Raw genomic sequence first — 17,555 nt, forward strand, 5'->3', positions numbered from 1 at the left:
AATCTATCTTAATAACGAAATCAAAATAAGAATAATAACTAAAACTTAACATACTGTTTTCCACTGGAGATTACATTTTCTGTTATCGTACAGCAGACTTTTACATAGACTAATATCGCTTTTATTATGGTAAAAACGATTTTTGTGTTTAACGTACGTGTTCCCGCCAATAATTATATAGGATGTTCCAGAAGCCAAATCTCATATTTATAGTCTATGTATATAATCAAGCAAAAAATGTTATATGAACATGGATCATTTAAAGGTTTATTAACTTATAATAAAAATATATAATACAGAGGAAACAATAATAAACTTACAATAAGAAAATAATAGTATCTCATTGACGTGGTCTTTCTTTCTTTTTGTATCAGTTTTTGTTTTTAACAGATAGAAAAGAAAGGAGACCTCATTATTTGTCTCTAGACTGCAGGTTTTTATGCAAATTCATATTTTTGAGAATATAATTAAACAAATAAAACCTCGATAGAAAATTGTTTCACTTACCAAGTATTATAAAAAGCACTATACTGTGGATACTTTATATATTGTACATTCTGTGGAATTTTACACTTTCAAATTTTCTATAAATGTATCAGCAGTCTATTTATCTTTATCTTTTCTTCTTATGTTTATGGCTTTCCTACCATACTCTTCATATATCCATGAGGAAGTTTGGCCGTTAATTCTTGAGACACCTTATATACCGTACTAACGGAGTTTTGTCGCCATCTATCGGGATGCGACGAAATCCGGCGCTTATCATACATTTAATGAGTTTAACCGATAAAAATTTCGAGAGAGATCGTCACGGAGAATCGAAACGCGAGAAAGGCAATCTTCGTTGCCAAATAGAAAAGTTGTTGGAATTCCCCACAACCTTCAGTCTCGATCTCAATCTCTCTCTTTGGGACGCACTTGGAAATCAGCTGATGACGTAACACACGACGAGCGCAAGAAGAAAAGTTAGTTGTATACTCGTGTCGGTGTTGGTGGGCGCGAGACTTGCGCGAGACGAAGTATGGCGTAGGATTCTGTCTTGGCCTCTTTCATTGAGCAGTGTTTCAGAGTTCGCTCGCTATTACGTGGTGGTTTTCGTTTCTCTACCATTTTGCTAACGGTAAATCACACCATCGTATTCTTGTGTATGTTGTGCTGCGTTATTTTATCACGACTGGTGTATTCGGCGCTTTACGGAATCGGAACCAGCTCTATTTTCTTGCAGGGCACGAAAAGGACACATTGAGTATCGGTACAGGATGAGCGTCGACGCATACGGACCCAGCAGTCAGACTCTGACGTTCCTAGACACCGAAGAAGCTGATTTAATTGGTGCAGATACACAGGGTAGCGAATTCGACTTCACTGATTTCACGTTACCCTCACCGAGTCAAACTCAGGCCTCGCAACACGATGCTGCCCAAAGTCAACCTAACCAACCCGTACAGGTTCGTTTTTCCACTGACCATACGTTTACCACGTTCGATCTCTAACCTATATTTTTGTTTCTTCACTTCGTTTGCCCATGTACAAGGTTTTCTTTCTCAATCACGCGGATACAACCTAACCTCAATCCGGGTTTAGTTTTACTAACTCCCGACATACATTAGTTCCTTATGTCCACGCCTTAACAGAAGTTTTCTGGCCTTCCCTTTTTTACTTTTAACGATATGTATTTGAAAAGATTTACTAATAAATATGATTTTTACGATGTATGGATTGTTGTAAATACAGAAATCGCATATTTAAATCAGGTTTTCCCGACGTGATTAGTAGTTTTTCTATGATTAGAGGTTAGGTTCTTATATGAAGAACATTTCATAGTGTTATGCAAGTTGAATTGTTTGAATTGTTTCCGATTTAAAACTAATATTTTTAAGTATGAAAGGAAAAATAATAGTGTAATATCAATATTATAAACAAAATATGGCATAATTGTTTTATATAGGATTTTGAAAAAAACGGATGAAATAAGCGATAAATAAACAAAGATTAATTACGTAAATTGGATGCAGAATTTAATTGTATATAGGAATAAGTATTTATTGATAATTTTTATGCATATATGGCTCTTTTCTAGGTTAATGGAACAAGCGGCAGCTCATCTTTGGAGTTGAAGATATCTGGAGCAGCACAAAGCCTTGCGGAATTGCAGTTTGAAGAAGAAGAAGAAGAAGCATATTACAATCGTGATTTGCCAGAACATGCATGTAAATATTGTGGTATTCATGAAGCATCTTGTGTTGTTATGTGCAATGTTTGCCGCAAGTGGTTCTGTAATGGACGTGGAAATACATCTGGTTCTCACATTATCAACCACCTTGTCAGAGCCAAACATAAGGAAGTTACTTTACACAGGTATTATATTTTACACAACTCAATTGTATAGAATGATTTTTATTTCATAAGAGATTTATATTACAGAGATGGTCCTTTGGGGGAAACTGTCCTTGAGTGTTACTCTTGTGCTGTTAGAAATGTTTTCGTCCTTGGCTTCATTCCTGCAAAAGCAGATTCTGTTGTTGTATTACTCTGCCGCCAACCATGTGCGGCTCAGAGTTCGTTGAAGGATATGAATTGGTAATTATCATTTTTAGAAAAAATTACAATTGCAATAAATTACTATCATATTTATAACTGTTTTAATATTATAGGGATCAAGAACAATGGAAGCCATTGATAGAAGACCGTTCCTTTTTAGCTTGGTTAGTAAAAATTCCATCAGAACAGGAACAATTGCGTGCCAGACAAATTTCGGCCCAACAAATCAATAAGTTAGAGGAATTATGGCGAGACAATGTTGACGCGACCTTTCAAGATCTTGAAAAACCCGGTGTAGATGAAGAACCGCAACAAGTACTTTTGCGGTACGAAGATGGATACCAGTATCAGAACATATTTGGCCCTCTCGTAAAATTAGAAGCCGATTATGATAAACGTTTAAAGGAATCTCAAACGCAAGAAAACATCGAAGTACGTTGGGATGTTGGACTAAACAAAAAGACAATCGCCTATTTCATGTTAGCAAAAACAGACGGTGATATGAAATTGATGCACGGCGATGAACTAAGACTTCGCTACTTGGGTGAACTTCACAAGCCTTGGTCTGGAATTGGACATGTAATCAAGATCCCTGATAATTATGGAGAGGAAGTAGGGATCGAATTGAAAAATAATTCTGGCGCCCCAACGGAGTGTGTTAGTAACTTCGTCGTTGATTTTATTTGGAAAAGCACTAGTTTCGATCGGTAAGTAGTTTACAGACACTTCTCATTTTTATCTAGGGATCTGCTTCTTTTAACGTAACATCCTTTTTATAATAGCATGCAATTAGCGTTGCGGAAATTTGCTGTGGACGACACTTCTGTATCCGGTTACATATACCATAGATTGTTAGGACACGAGGTGGAAGAAGTTCTGTTTCGCTGCCATCTTCCTAAACATTTCAGTGCTCCGAATCTGCCAGACTTAAATCGTTCACAAGTATATGCCGTGAAACACGCTGTACAAAGACCCTTGTCTCTAATTCAGGGACCGCCTGGCACAGGAAAAACTGTAACCAGCGCTACGATAGTTTATCAACTCGTCAAACAAAACGGTGGTCCTGTATTAGTATGTGCTCCTTCGAACACGGCTGTCGATCAACTAACAGAAAAGATACACAAATCCAATTTAAAGGTTGTGAGACTCTGTGCGAAGTCACGAGAAGCAATTGATTCACCAGTAAGCTTTCTTGCCTTGCATAATCAAATCAAGAACATGGAGACGAATACTGAATTGCAAAAGTTGCAACAACTAAAGGATGAGACTGGTGAATTGTCTAGCGTTGACGAAAAACGTTATAGATTACTAAAGAAAGCAGCAGAAAAAGAATTATTAGAGGCAGCTGATGTGATCTGCTGCACCTGTGTTGGGGCTGGTGATCCAAGGTTACATAGACTTAAATTTCACTCAATTCTTATTGATGAGAGTATGCAAGCAACAGAGCCTGAGTGTATGGTACCAGTTGTTCTTGGAGCGAAACAACTAATCCTTGTTGGTGATCACTGTCAATTAGGGCCAGTAGTTATGTGCAAGAAAGCTGCCAGAGCTGGTTTATCACAGTCTCTTTTTGAAAGATTAGTAGTATTGGGAATTAGACCTTTCAGATTGGAAGTACAATATCGTATGCATCCAGATCTATCACGATTCCCATCAAACTTTTTTTATGAGGGGTCTTTGCAAAATGGCGTATGCGCGGACGAGAGGAAATTGTTGAAAATTGACTTCCCTTGGCCAGCACCTGACAAACCTATGTTTTTCTACGTTACGCAAGGTCAAGAAGAAATTGCAGGAAGTGGTACATCATACTTAAATCGAACGGAAGCATCGAATGTTGAAAAAATAGCAACAAGATTTTTACGTTGTGGAGTAAAACCTGAACAAATTGGAGTAATAACTCCGTACGAAGGTCAACGAGCTTATTTAGTGCAATACATGCAATACCAAGGATCCTTGCACTCAAAACTGTACCAGGAAATCGAAGTCGCTAGCGTAGATGCTTTCCAGGGCAGAGAAAAAGATATAATCATTATGTCTTGCGTTCGATCGAACGAACATCAAGGTATTGGATTTCTGAATGACCCACGAAGGTTAAACGTCGCGTTAACCCGCGCGAAATACGGAATCATAATCGTAGGAAATCCAAAGGTATTGTCGAAACAGCCATTATGGAATCATCTATTAAGTTTCTATAAGGAACAGAAAGTTCTCGTAGAAGGACCACTGAACAATCTTAAAGAATCTATGATTCAATTCGCCAAACCAAAGAAACTCGTCAATGCTGCTAATCCAGGCTCTCATTTTATGTCTACGTCGATGTACGACGCAAGGGAAGCTTTGATACCAGGTTCGGTATACGATAGATCAGGTACTCAGGTAAATGGAACGCAGAATCATAATCCTTATTACCAAAGGAACGTACCTTTAGACATCTTCAGCAGAACCCACGACACTATTAGTTACATTAGCCCAGAAAGAGCTCAAGCAGCGATGAACAATGTACCAGTTCCAGTGGGAATGTTCATGAATATGGCACACGTACCACCACGGTTCTATAACCAGCATCAGCAGGCCCTACAGGCTAGACAAAACCAACGTAATCGGCGAGGTACAGCTTTATCGAAGAACAAACAAGGCCCACGAATGGGTAAACTAAGTCAATCAGAACAGAATACTCAGCCATATAGCCAGCCAGGATTACCATTAACACAAGGCACGACACAAGGTATGTCACAACCAGGTTTCAGCCTTTCTCAACCCGGGCTGAGTCAAGCGGAACTTTCTCAAGATTCGTTCGCTGTCGGAGAGTTTCAGTCACAGATGGACGGATTATTATCACAAGATTCAACTTATCAGGGTGATCGAAGTGGTTTTTATCAATCCGGACAGTCACAAGCCGGGGGACAATTCTCCCAGCCATATTGAGCCGAGATCGTACGGCTGAGCAACGCAATTGCTATGCAGCGTCGCGGGAGCGACTGAAGGCTCGTTCGACCAATTCTTCTTCGACCAACAACCACAAATCACTAACTGCGCAAAACGGTAAAACGGCTCGGCGATCGAGTACGGTATATGCACACGCAGTCGTCGGCGTTTTAAAAGAGGGTTTTAAAACAAACAAGCAAACAAACAAACCAAAAAAAATACTACAAATGGGGGAGCTCGTCGTCATTTACCGTCGAAATGTTAAGCTGTTTTAGACGGGGAAAGAAAACGGTTAAAGAGTAAAACCACCTGGCAAACAAGTATGACAAGCCAATAAAAACAATTAAAAAGATACAAAAACAAAAAAAAGAAAGAAAAGAATAAGACTGGGAGACGACATTATCACCAAAATTACCAACCACCACCGTGACACGCGCTTACCGTAAAAGTACCGTTTTATCGCGGGGATCGAATGACGCTAGAATTACACAGCAAAGTAAAACAAACAAACAAAAAAACATCAAAATACCAAAAACACAAAAAAATATAACAATAATAAAGGAAAAAATGAAGAAAGAGATACGGGACGTGTAACGCTTCATGACTTGACCAAATTCGAAGTGTGCCAAGATAGCGTATTAGCTAAAAAACGTACAAAAATACTAAACGAATCTCTAAACGACAAACCAGAAAATAAAGGGGAAATGGTATTGTTTGCGAATGTTTAATTTGCTATCGAAGATGTGAAGGATGAAAAAGAGAAAAGATTTGGAGTGCATTATATTGGCTCTGATAAACGCGTTACGTGTCTTTTTGACATTTCCTTAGAAAAGGTATAGGATGAATAACTACTGCCAAGGGAAGGAAAAAGAAAGAGAGAAACGAATTACGCCCCTATAGAGATTTTACAGGACTCTAAAAATATCGTGTTTTTTCATGGTTCATATAGACCTCTTTCGATCACTATCTTGTAAGCTGCGAAAGAAAATCACAACAGAAAAAATACGGTTCTTGCAACGCGTGGACACGCGACAACGTCAATAATAAGAAAACAATGACAGTACAAGACCATCCTTATCATTGGCTTGTCCTTTAACCGACAAAAACTACCATCATCGATGAGACGTTGCCGATCGAATTGTCGTCAAACAGTATGAGGCCGACACTTGAGTATCATCGTGAAGGAGGAATCCTTTCTCAGAAGCTTGGCGTGATAATTGACATTACGCTATCCGATAAGGAATCCTATTAATTTTTGATCATGTTAATTAATTTCTATCTTTTCTGCTTAGACCGGTATATATATTGTATATATTTTATTTACCGCAGGGGTCGAGAGAGCGCGCAAGAATGAAAAAAAACAATTTCATTCAGTATTTGTGTTTTTTCTTTTATACGACTTGCAGATGAATGACTAAAAAAAGTAACAAATCACAATGTACATTGAAACAATTAAGACAATGTACTATGAGAAAAAGAAAAAGAGGAAAAAAATGGGAATGTTGATTCCAATCATTAACATTATAATCCTTTAACAGCATCTTTCACATATAGACAACTGCAGTTTTGAAAAAAAGAATACTGGAAAAAAAAACAAGAAATTACTTGGATTTTGAATATTATTCTTATCTATAACGGTATAAAGTAGTCCATTTAGTGTTCAAAGTATTTTATTAGTTCTAATGTACTGACTAAAGCATCGTTCTATCTGCTAATTCTTTTAATTTAGATACTTTCTTCTTTTTTTTTGTTCTTTTTTTACATTCATATACCCCCTGCTACTTTATTTTTCTTTTTTCTCTATTTTCTGTTTATACTGGCTTCTCGCGGTAATAAATTTGATAATTGACTCACATAACAAATTAAGAATGGGAGAAAAAAAGGAAGACAACACATTATATGACGCAAAATTGTTTTCTTTTCTTCTTTCCGACCAACAGCGCACCGCTAACTGCAGAATATAGTATGGAAATTCATTGTGAAATCTTAAGAAAATGAATAAATTTAATTTGAAAAGAAACAACAAATTTATTTCGTTCGTTTCTAACCTATAAAGCCTCACATGTTGTACACCACTTTTCGATTAAAGTTAATCTTTCGATAAAATTTTATAATAATATGATTAATTAATGGTCACATTTTATGTGTATATAAATAGTTTTTATTTAACAACAAAATCTAAATTACAAAAATTTGATATTATCGCCTTAAAATTTTGTATAACATGTGCGTAGAATTGACAAAAAACGAGATTCTGAATTTCCAGTTGAGCGAAAGAAGATACTTAACACTATTTAGTTTTCATTTTATATTAGTTACAAAAATAAGTAAATTAATTAGAAAAATATATTAGGCCTGCCAATATACATATGATATACATTGTTCACGCTAATCATTCAAAAATTTGACTAAATCGTTTAGTACATACGAAAGAAAAATTTGATAAAAATAATGACTTTTTTTTTTAACAAATTGTTAATTTTAATATTTGATTTATAAATAACATATTTCAATTTGCACAGGCCCAAAGATTGTACACAGCATTTCACAGGTTTTATACTGTTAACACAGCCTTATGTTTTTATTATACATTATGTTAAATATCTAATATGTTATTTTTCATATGAAAGACTAGTCAAAATTAGACTAGAACTGGAATAAAAGATTTTTTATTTCTTTTTAAATTGAAAATAGGAACTTTGATAATTGATTCACCTTAGAAGAAACGCTATTGCAAATATAATAATATATAATATACTAGTAATGTTCAGTCTACTTGCAAATTTTTTTAATATATAATTATTCATAGAGAATATTTTTTTTTTTAAGAAGTACATATCGGGTAGAATGCGTGAATCACGAAGTAAAGACGAAAATAATTTATTTGTTTGGCACATGATATAAATAATCGGAATTTAATCATCACTATGTTAGTAAGATGATCAATTGATTTTAACTAATTTTTGCTGTTATTGTTGACAATATTGATGTACATCTAGTTAACATCTTTTTTTTATTTTTATATTTTTTTTATTTTTTCTTTTTCTCGAACAACAATTTTTTATCTTTTTTGCTTTTTAATTTTTTTTCATTATCTCAAGGAGATATTTTTTAAAATGCTTTTTTATGTGTAAATTTAAGTTCTCTATGTTTATTAAATTAAGAATAAGTACTTTTCATCTTGCATATAAATATTTTATATAGTCGAAAGAAAATTCGATGACATGTCATTCTTCTAATTTTAAATATATGCTTTTTTCTTTCAATTTTTACATTGCATTGAACCCATTTTGATTTTACTAGAAGTAATTCTCAAGGGCAATTAAGACCTTTGCATCATACTTTTTAGATCAATGGGAGGCTACGTATCGAATAAATTATAGTAGCCTATAAGTGTAAGGCACCGTATTTTCGTATTTGAGAATTTTGAAAAAGAGAAAAAAAAACTTTATATATAAAAAAGCATACGAACCGAAGTGAACTTGAAAAGATTCTGAAAACGATAATAATGTTTTTGTACAAAAAAAAGTGTTTCATTCATATACATACAATTAGTACTATCGAATATTCGATTTGATTTAGTGTTATTTTTTATCGAATCGCGAATGTTTTTTCATATTGCATTTTCATATTAAACGTTTAAAGGAAGTTTATGAATATTCTGTTTTTATCGTATTAAAGCTCTCTGTGAGTGGTTTTATATGTTTATAAAAAGCAAATAAAACAGAAACGAAACAAGACGAGAGAAAAACTCGAGCTTATAAACGCAACAGATGAGCCGTTGCACAAAAGCGCAGGCTATTATCACAAGATACGAGCATATTAGCTCTAGGTTAGTGTAAAATTACCTCATTGTACTTTTTTATCTCAAGTGGTATCAGTCGAATTGCCTCGAATTATATCGAAAGAGGCCAATTGCAAAAATAAACCGTTTTTCAAATATAAAATTATACTAGATAATGTGAGTATTTTTGTACCAGCCTGCACAAACGTGATTACGTCACGATATAGGGTGAAGTAGAATCCACCTTGATGAATATCCTGGCTAGGTCATGATGCTCTTTTAAGTTTTGGTATGTATAATCGAAGACGTGTTTAATCCTCGCAAAAACATCCGGATCATAAACTGATCTAGCAGTGTTAGTTAGATCAAATGGTTCTGTAGATATGTAGACATTCCATGAGTACAGAACATCTTTTTTCTCTAGTAGTTTTTAAATTATCACATAACTCACCTTCGATACATAGATACTTCCATTGATGAGGGTCATTTTTATAAGATCGTGCCCTTCGACATTCTTCTATTGCTATTTTATTTGCCAGCCGAACTGATATCGCATACTGATTGAAACTAATTGAATTTTATTTTATTTAAACTTTTATTTTATGGAAATATACTCTAATATATTTTTTTTTTCTTTGTACTTACTCGAACATGACGTAATATCGAAAAAATTCCACAAACAACTCCCCTAAAGTTTGTCGATTCTTAGGCCGAAGTATGGAAACTGGAATGTTCAATTCTTCTTGGATATCTATGCAATGAATGTCTGTATGTGGTGCGAATTTGCCCTTATAAAGTGAATGTAAACATGGTAAAACTGGTGGATTAACACCACCTAAAAAAAGAATAAAGAATATATATATATACATATATATATTAGTATCATACAATGTAAATCCAATACATACACTGCAAGAAATGAATGACCATAAGAACTAAGGAATAACTGGATATTGTCATGTTCTTGGCATCGTTGATATTCTGAGATTGAGCCCAAAGTTTAACCACAAGTACTAATGGTCTCACCCTCCAATCAACTGCAAAATAGTGAAAATAATATCAGAAATTAAAACACTGTACATAAACAAAATATCTTTTATCTAATAATCATCTTACTCCGAGAATAACAGTAAAGAAGATGAGTATTCCGAATACCAACAGCGTTATTACAATTTAAATCAACTTCTAAATTTTGTATTGAATCGTAGAACTTTAGAATTGGCACCTTTGCTTGTATAAGTTCTAATTGTTCTATAAAATCTGTTAGTATAAAAAGGTTATTTGATTAATTCGAATTGATATAAAATTAATATCTGCTACCCAATGTGAAACTAATACTTAAACTAACATACCACATCTCTTAAGGCATTTTAATATTTGTTCTAAATGCCCAATTGCCTCATTTCTTTGATCCATTTCTGTATGCCTCACTAAAAGGCACATGTCAACATCACTGTTATCAGACCCAAAACCATTCATTGTAGAGCCAACCAAGAATAAACCATATTTTGGAAAAGCAGTCTGAAAATGATCACCTCAACTTAAATATCCACTCATAGGTAAACGAGTCAGAATCAAATAATCATATATTACCTTAATATAAACATAAAGATATCTCCAAAGCATCATCTTATTCCTATAAACAATCTCAGTCTGTTGATTTAACATGAATTTTGACCAAATTTCTTTCGAAAGTCTATCCCAAACCGATCCAATAAGTAAATCATCCGGTGTACGGGTTACTTCAACTAAATGTGATCTAGCTAAAAATCGATCTGGAGCAATTCCGTATCTAGGAAACACATGATAATTGGGTGATAAGAATCCCATGTATCTTTTATTTCTAGGTGATCTTTGAGGAGGTGGACTGTTCCTTCCTAGAATTATAATTTATTTCTGAAGTAAATGAACAAATCAATTACCGTATTATCAATATGAACATACCTGAATGATACCTTCTTTTATTCTGATACGTTTGTACTTGACTCCTAGATGTTGACATAGTAGCGGGATAGCAATTAATAGATCTTTGATTCTGATAATATTGGTGCATAGGACTATTTGAAATTATACCATATTGCACTACTCTGTTGTTTGTAACATTACTTGGAAGTATCTTGTGTGATTTTCTGTAAGAGAATAATTTCCTGATTTTTACATATTGAAAAATGATATTACCTATAACCGATCTAATTGTTTTTTATTTATTTAAATGAATAATACTCACTTCATACTTTGTTCTACCGAAGAAATTACAGAATCTCGTTCATCCGAGCTCTCTGTTCGACTGCTATCGATGTGATGTTTATTCGGTGTGGGAGATCGTGAACTGAAGCCACTATCACTACCGTATTTTTCGTTATTTACGAAAGACTCTCGAAAGGAAGTTCTTTTACTCAATTTATTATACCAGTTTGATTTTTTATTTGCCAAACCGTTATTGTTTGGTCTAAAAGTAAAATGTGGAGAAGGTATAAGAGATGTGTTGTTGGACGTATTTACATGTCTCTGCCAGTGTCCTCGTTGTGAGCCATTATTTGACTGCACATACTCCACATGCCTTAAAGATGGTATTTCAACCCCCATCAATAGCTCCAATGGATAAGATCCTGTCTGCAAGGATACCGCTTGTACTCAAAAGCGTATTTAGTCCATTATTGGAATACATTAATATTTAGAAATTTGTCAAATATAATAAACCTAAGAACATACTTGAATCATATGTCTGTTCTGAGAGCAAGCATCTGTGTGATATTTTACATATTCTGCTTGATGGAATGCACTTGCACCATGAATGTGCATTGTATGTGGTTGAATTGGTGGACACTGTCCATTTGCCTGTTGGCCACCCATTATCTGCACCATTATTTGTGGTGGATACACAGTATGATACATAGTCAAAATAAATATATAAAATGCTACAAAATATAGTACTTAAATCTAGAGGAACTTTTGTACTTCTTAACAAGGCAAGTATTATATTATATAATGCACTAAATATGTGAGTATTATTTACATAAATTTGTAATAAATTTCGATTTGAAAATAAAATTCATTAACAAAAAAATATAGCTACACATTTATCATTCACAAATTCAACCTTTTCCTGTTGTATTTTTTCATTGGATATATAGCATATATCTAAACATTTTAAATATAATTTGTAAAGAAATAAGTTAAATTAGTGCAAAATATTAACTGTCTGATTAATAGTCGAACAAATAACATAAATTCCAGGAGAACACTTTAAATATAAACCATGTATCTTATATTTTAATACATCTTATTTCTCTACGACCTTCAATAAATTCCTTCCTAATTATTTGAACATGAACTCGTTTCTCTTATTGTATCTCATTTATTATTATTTAATTTCAACAGTAGATAGTACTTTTGGTCGGCCGTTGTGACGTTTAAATATTGAACACTTCTATTTTTCGAATTCTTAGCAAAGAGTCTAAATTCACGACCTGCAAAGTGCATTCCTGAAAACACAAAAAAATCATTAACAAAATTCATCATCGATTCGAATATAATAATTTTACTACTAATTCTTGTATACCAATCTATGTATGTGTATAATATTTACTACGTAAAAATTTTCTATATTATAGGTTAGACACTGATATGTAATAACACTATATAATTAGAAAATTGTCTCTAAACACGTAACGATGATTATAGATTATATTTAATACATAGAGGTACCACAATCAGTTATATTTGATACGAATCATATACAGAAAAAAACTACCTATCGTGTAAATAACAGGGAAAATGGTTAATTAAGAAAAATGGGAAAACTAGAAGAATCGGAAAACCGATGAAGACGATGCAACAACAGAGATCAAAATTATGGACAATTATAGACTAGCATTAGCATTCACCGTCATTTTAATAATATAATCAGAAATTGATGATATACCTATTCTGAGTCGCCATGTTACAAAGATCTGTTCTTGATCTAACGCGATATTTCTCTAAGAAAAAAACCCACGGATCTGTGATTCCTGATCGTTCTCAAGTGATTAATAAAGAACGATACGATATTCAAAAGTGCCTTGGTCTCACGATTGTATCTCCCGCCGGAATCCAGTAAATGATATACGATCTTCAAAACAACGAAATACGTATTTTCCTGCGGTGATCACGTCTTCGGGATTTGCACGAGAGTCTTGACACTTTTAACGCATTCCGACTTACTAAACTTGCCCGTTTAAATTTTCGAATTCTTCCATGTAATAAACGTTTTTCGACTTGACACTAGATATTTACGAAACGCAACGTCAGATGGCGTTAGAAGAAATCGTGATTTACCAAAGGAGCAATGAGAAAAGTTGCCGATCGTTCGATTATTTTATCTATAATTAGACTACCGGATGTTATACGTTTATTAAAGAGTAGAAGTATATAGAAGTTACGTACAATATATAAAATTCAAAATAAAATATAATATAAAATGTGCAAAGTTATAACTAGACTGCGGATATGCAAATTTATATTCTTATGAACATAATTAAAAAAGAATTTAAGTAAAGATTTGTTTTACTCATTAAAATATATACTTTACTTTGGATATTCTATACATCTTTAAATTTTGCATTAATCCATAAGAATTTGCAATTTACTTATAACACTTACAAAGCGTTCAGAAAAATATGAATTTGCATAAACATTTGTAATCTACTTATAATAAGAAGGAAAATAGTAGCAAATTCATTTAGTTGAATGTATATTTCATGCTTCTTTTTGTTATCAGTATATTCATATATGGAATAAGTCGTTATACTGTAATAATATGTGAGATGAAATTTGTATTAACACATACATTCTCGTTTAATGTATGTCAAAATGCATGCAAATTGAAATTTTATCTGATATTTGTTTCATAGATTTGTCTTATAACTGTAATATAAAATGGCAGCCATATTGTTAATTCTTATAAATATTTTATTGAGAGAGTGGATGAAGAGTAGATACCTAATTATATTTCTTTTATACGTCTTCTTAATTATATATGTAAAAATTGTAAATAGTTTCGTTCATCTATCTTTTTTATTTGCCAATTACTGTAAAAATTTCATGCAAAAGTGAAATACCTCGTATAAAATCACTAAACTGAAAAAAAGGAAATAAATACTCCTCTACAGAGAACAAGGACTCGGATTCATGTAGAAGTGCGTTTTACCCTGCAATAGCACTCTAACCTCATAGCACTTTGCATCTAGAATTTGTATTATTACATTGTTTTCGATACTTGTTTAAATCTTAATTCATAAAATGCTATGATTCGGTATGATTTAGGTGGATGAAGAATACTGTTTCCTGAGCCTTTGAAATTCTATCTCTTTCTGTAAATACTCTTTAACAAATGGATGTTCCAAATGTGAGTCTTTCAATTGACTCAAATAACGATTAGCAACTTCAGGCGGCTTTCCCATATGCTGAGAAAGGACAATCATATTGATTAAAGTGTCTGGATTGTTACTATCTTTGTCCAAAGATTCTTGCAAAGCTGTTTCAGCTTCTTCGTATTTAGCTAGCCCAATGAAACAAGTAGCTTGACCATTTAGTAGCATACTCGTACTGGAATGTTTGTCTATCATATCCTAAAATCATAATACATTAATAAATTGCCTTCTAATTGAACATTTCACGCAATACATATATGGTCATACTTGAAATATGTAATAAGCATCTTGTAACTTATCTCCACCACTGCTTATATTTAGCCATGCCTGTGCTAATTGTGTCAGAGTGGCATCATCATCCTTCTCCTGCATAGTTAGCAATTCTTTCTTTGCGAGATCTAACCGATCCATTTTTAAGTAAATCTGTAGCGTTAGGGCTAGACATTCTAAGTGATCTACATTACGAAGTATCCTAAGTGCCGCCTCTAAGTTCTTTTCGTGATAGTAAATGGTTGCAGCAACGATTAGGAAGTTATGATTATCGTAATCAGCGCGGTTGGTCGCTTGTTGCAATTCGGTGACAATCGCCTCTCTGCGAGCAGGATTTGCAAAATAATCCGCCAACATTTTCAGTGGTTGTAAATCAGGAGGGGAAGAATTATTAATTTCATCTAGCACAACACGGAATTTTCGTTGCGCTATGTACGCACGATAGAGGAACACATCTCGTTCCATCGTCACCTCTGGCGAAGATGACTACAACAACAAAAAATGATATTAACATTCTATTTTAAGTAACTAGAATTTATTTTTAACATGCATGGATAAAAATTAGATTAACATCATGGAAATAAAGAGTAAAACAGTTTTGATGGTATTGGAAAAAATACCTTTAATAAAGAGAAGAAGCAGGGATATCATTTGAAGGAAATGTACTTTGAACAAACAAACCTTTATTTTTTGTGCTTCGTTGATACATTGCTGATAGTTTCCAATATAAAAGTGATTTTTCACGTCGAAAAGTTCGTCGACATCTGCTTGCTGCTGACGTGCCATCTTGTCATTTCGGTAATACTGTTTCATTCAGCTACGTGTTCCGGTTTTCAAAAATCGTGTACTGCAATACCGACTACTTCGTTCCATGAAAATAATTCAATTTTATATATTTTTTCAATTTGATTATTTTTTCCAAATTTTAAGGTTAGTCTTTTCTTTTAACTTAAACGACTTAATTCAAGTATACGTTTTTCGATTTTAAATACAGTTTCGTGCATTAATGATTAAATTTCATATTTTCTGTTTATCATATCCTTAACATATTTTCTGGAATGTTTGTTTTTAAACGTCGTAAAAAATTGTAAAATAGAATATATGCAAATATATTATATCGTATACAAACGATTGTGTGTACGAATCATAAATTATTATTTCAAAAGTCATAATACAATTTGTTTCGTCATTGAGGTAGTGTAAATGAGACATTTGCAATGGGTTCATTATAGTATCATACGCCTATACATATTAAGTTATTTATCGCATTAATGGTACATTCTTTTTTAATTTTTAAGCGATGTCATTTTTCGTATCTTTAAGATCTTTTTTATTTTTAGGTTAAGCATTGTGATATTTTACAGCATAATGCAATGAACTTTATAAAGTAAGGTAAACAATTTTATTGGGATATGAGACGACATTTTCATATATAAATTTTATAAAGTATTATACATACCAATTCCTGTATGATCCAAAAATTACAATTAGTTTTATTTTAAACTTTATCTTCTTCTATTGAATGCTATAAAGCTGCTATTGGTGAACGTAAAATAAGATATTCTTTTTTTTTTACCAAATATATGAAAAAGTTCATTTAAACAACAATTAAAAATGGATGTTAGTACACTATTTAAAGTAAGTGTGCAAACTGTTAGTCTTCGTAACAAAGCATTAGGAATTAATGATAATACACGGAACCTAAAAAGGGCAAAGAATAAAAGTGCCTTTTTTATTAAAGTCCAAGGTGTTGTTGCACAAATTTCCAAATTACGTGAATTCCTATTGGAGAACCGTAAAGCATATCTAAACTTTTCAAACTATTTGTCAAATGTGCCAAGCATGTCAGATGGAGATCGTGATAAAATCGATATTGGTGCACAAAAAATAATGAGTACCTGTTCCCAATTAATCAAGGATTTAAGAAGAGAAATAGCCGGTTCTGAAGTTTCTCCACAAAACTTAGAACACAGAGAAATTATGTTGTTATTAATTGAGGATTACCTAAAGAATGTTTGTAAGATCTACTCAGAACAGAAAGCAATACAAGTAAAAAGAGCGATAGAGGTAAGAAAAATTGCCAAACTAGAGTTGGATACAAAGCCTATCAAACAGATACAACCTAAAGTGGAAAAATCTAGTTTAAACACAAATGAAGCTGAAGATAAGGAAAGTAAAATTGATTCTAATAAATCTAGTGCTATGAAAATACAAGAAATGAATGGTGATGTAAATGCACTGATGTATGAAGAAAAAATATCGCCTGAAGATATACAGACCTTAGAGGCAGAAAACAAGCAACTATATAATGAACTTAACACATTAACGGAAGAAGTGAAACAAATAGAAAGTAAAGTTGTACATATAGCAGAACTGCAAGAAATATTCACAGAAAAAGTATTGGATCAAGACAAGGACTTAGATCGTTTAATGACGAATGTCGTTGGATCGACGGAAAACGTAAAAGATGCTAATGAGCAAATTAGGCAAGCGATTCAAAGGAATGCGGGGCTTCGAGTGTGGATTCTTTTCTTTCTTCTAGTTATGTCATTTTCTCTGTTATTTCTCGATTGGTATAATCCTTAAAATAAAGAAATGAATGTATTATTTTATTACAATTGTTT

At 33.1% G+C, this 17,555-nt stretch overlaps 4 protein-coding genes across 14 annotated transcripts; 2 read left to right on the plus strand and 2 right to left on the minus strand.

The window, feature by feature from the left end:
• Positions 1–645: 645 nt before the first annotated feature.
• Positions 646–7,486, plus strand: LOC122572847 (regulator of nonsense transcripts 1). Of its 3 annotated transcripts, none has more exons than XM_043738396.1 (6): positions 646–1,145; positions 1,226–1,448; positions 2,081–2,358; positions 2,425–2,580; positions 2,655–3,248; positions 3,324–7,486. In XM_043738396.1, the coding sequence occupies exons 2-6, from the start codon at positions 1,260–1,262 to the stop codon at positions 5,464–5,466; spliced, it is 3,360 nt and encodes a 1,119-aa protein (XP_043594331.1). In that variant the 5' UTR covers positions 646–1,145; positions 1,226–1,259; the 3' UTR covers positions 5,467–7,486. The 3 variants fall into 3 exon arrangements, with proteins under 3 accessions (XP_043594331.1, XP_043594332.1, XP_043594330.1); XM_043738397.1 differs by having other exon boundaries at positions 646–1,120; positions 1,210–1,448; XM_043738395.1 differs by having other exon boundaries at positions 647–1,120.
• A 118-nt stretch (positions 7,487–7,604) lies between these two features.
• Positions 7,605–13,644, minus strand: LOC122572849 (poly(A) RNA polymerase gld-2 homolog A-like). Of its 6 annotated transcripts, none has more exons than XM_043738406.1 (12): positions 13,176–13,644; positions 12,642–12,735; positions 11,963–12,106; positions 11,478–11,863; positions 11,195–11,397; positions 10,844–11,127; positions 10,603–10,771; positions 10,367–10,510; positions 10,159–10,287; positions 9,896–10,085; positions 9,702–9,817; positions 7,605–9,625 (listed from the first exon to the last, which is right to left on the minus strand). In XM_043738406.1, the coding sequence occupies exons 3-12, from the start codon at positions 12,101–12,103 to the stop codon at positions 9,462–9,464; spliced, it is 1,926 nt and encodes a 641-aa protein (XP_043594341.1). In that variant the 5' UTR covers positions 12,104–12,106; positions 12,642–12,735; positions 13,176–13,644; the 3' UTR covers positions 7,605–9,461. The 6 variants fall into 6 exon arrangements, with proteins under 6 accessions (XP_043594341.1, XP_043594342.1, XP_043594336.1 ...); XM_043738407.1 differs by lacking the exon at positions 13,176–13,644 and adding an exon at positions 12,813–12,951; XM_043738401.1 differs by having other exon boundaries at positions 11,963–12,735.
• Positions 13,645–13,965: 321 nt separating this feature from the next.
• On the minus strand, positions 13,966–15,833 carry LOC122572853 (coatomer subunit epsilon). The gene is made up of 3 exons (XM_043738420.1): positions 15,613–15,833; positions 14,929–15,417; positions 13,966–14,859 (listed from the first exon to the last, which is right to left on the minus strand). Exons 1-3 carry the CDS (start codon positions 15,742–15,744, stop codon positions 14,551–14,553), a joined length of 930 nt encoding a protein of 309 aa, XP_043594355.1. The 5' UTR covers positions 15,745–15,833; the 3' UTR covers positions 13,966–14,550.
• LOC122572852 (syntaxin-18) lies at positions 15,593–17,549 on the plus strand. Of its 4 annotated transcripts, none has more exons than XM_043738418.1 (2): positions 15,593–15,729; positions 16,272–17,549. In XM_043738418.1, exon 2 carries the CDS (start codon positions 16,546–16,548, stop codon positions 17,515–17,517), a length of 972 nt encoding a protein of 323 aa, XP_043594353.1. In that variant the 5' UTR covers positions 15,593–15,729; positions 16,272–16,545; the 3' UTR covers positions 17,518–17,549. The 4 variants fall into 4 exon arrangements, with proteins under 4 accessions (XP_043594353.1, XP_043594352.1, XP_043594351.1 ...); XM_043738417.1 differs by having other exon boundaries at positions 15,728–15,861; XM_043738416.1 differs by lacking the exon at positions 15,593–15,729 and adding an exon at positions 15,878–16,205.
• Positions 17,550–17,555: the final 6 nt, after the last annotated feature.

Source organism: Bombus pyrosoma, linkage group LG11 (genome assembly GCF_014825855.1).
Source record: "Bombus pyrosoma isolate SC7728 linkage group LG11, ASM1482585v1, whole genome shotgun sequence".
Taxonomy (NCBI): domain Eukaryota; kingdom Metazoa; phylum Arthropoda; class Insecta; order Hymenoptera; family Apidae; genus Bombus; species Bombus pyrosoma.

Bases quoted from the DNA above. Each gene is read 5' to 3' on its own strand.
- LOC122572847 (XM_043738396.1), top strand. From the start codon at position 1,260: ATGAGCGTCGACGCATACGGACCCAGCAGTCAGACTCTGACGTTCCTA. The intron at 1,449-2,080 runs GTTCGTTTTTCC...GCTCTTTTCTAG, and splicing joins AACCTAACCAACCCGTACAG to GTTAATGGAACAAGCGGCAG. The intron at 3,249-3,323 runs GTAAGTAGTTTA...TTTTTATAATAG, and splicing joins AAAAGCACTAGTTTCGATCG to CATGCAATTAGCGTTGCGGA.
- LOC122572849 (XM_043738401.1), bottom strand. From the start codon at position 12,145: ATGTATCATACTGTGTATCCACCACAAATAATGGTGCAGATAATGGGT. The intron at 10,511-10,602 runs GTATGTTAGTTT...TTATACTAACAG, and splicing joins AAAATGCCTTAAGAGATGTG to ATTTTATAGAACAATTAGAA. The intron at 10,086-10,158 runs GTATGTATTGGA...TTCTTTTTTTAG, and splicing joins GGTCATTCATTTCTTGCAGT to GTGGTGTTAATCCACCAGTT.
- LOC122572853 (XM_043738420.1), bottom strand. From the start codon at position 15,744: ATGAAACAGTATTACCGAAATGACAAGATGGCACGTCAGCAGCAAGCA. The intron at 15,418-15,612 runs GTTTGTTTGTTC...TTGTTGTTGTAG, and splicing joins ACGAAGCACAAAAAATAAAG to TCATCTTCGCCAGAGGTGAC. The intron at 14,860-14,928 runs GTATGACCATAT...TTATGATTTTAG, and splicing joins ATGCTTATTACATATTTCAA to GATATGATAGACAAACATTC.
- LOC122572852 (XM_043738418.1), top strand. From the start codon at position 16,546: ATGGATGTTAGTACACTATTTAAAGTAAGTGTGCAAACTGTTAGTCTT.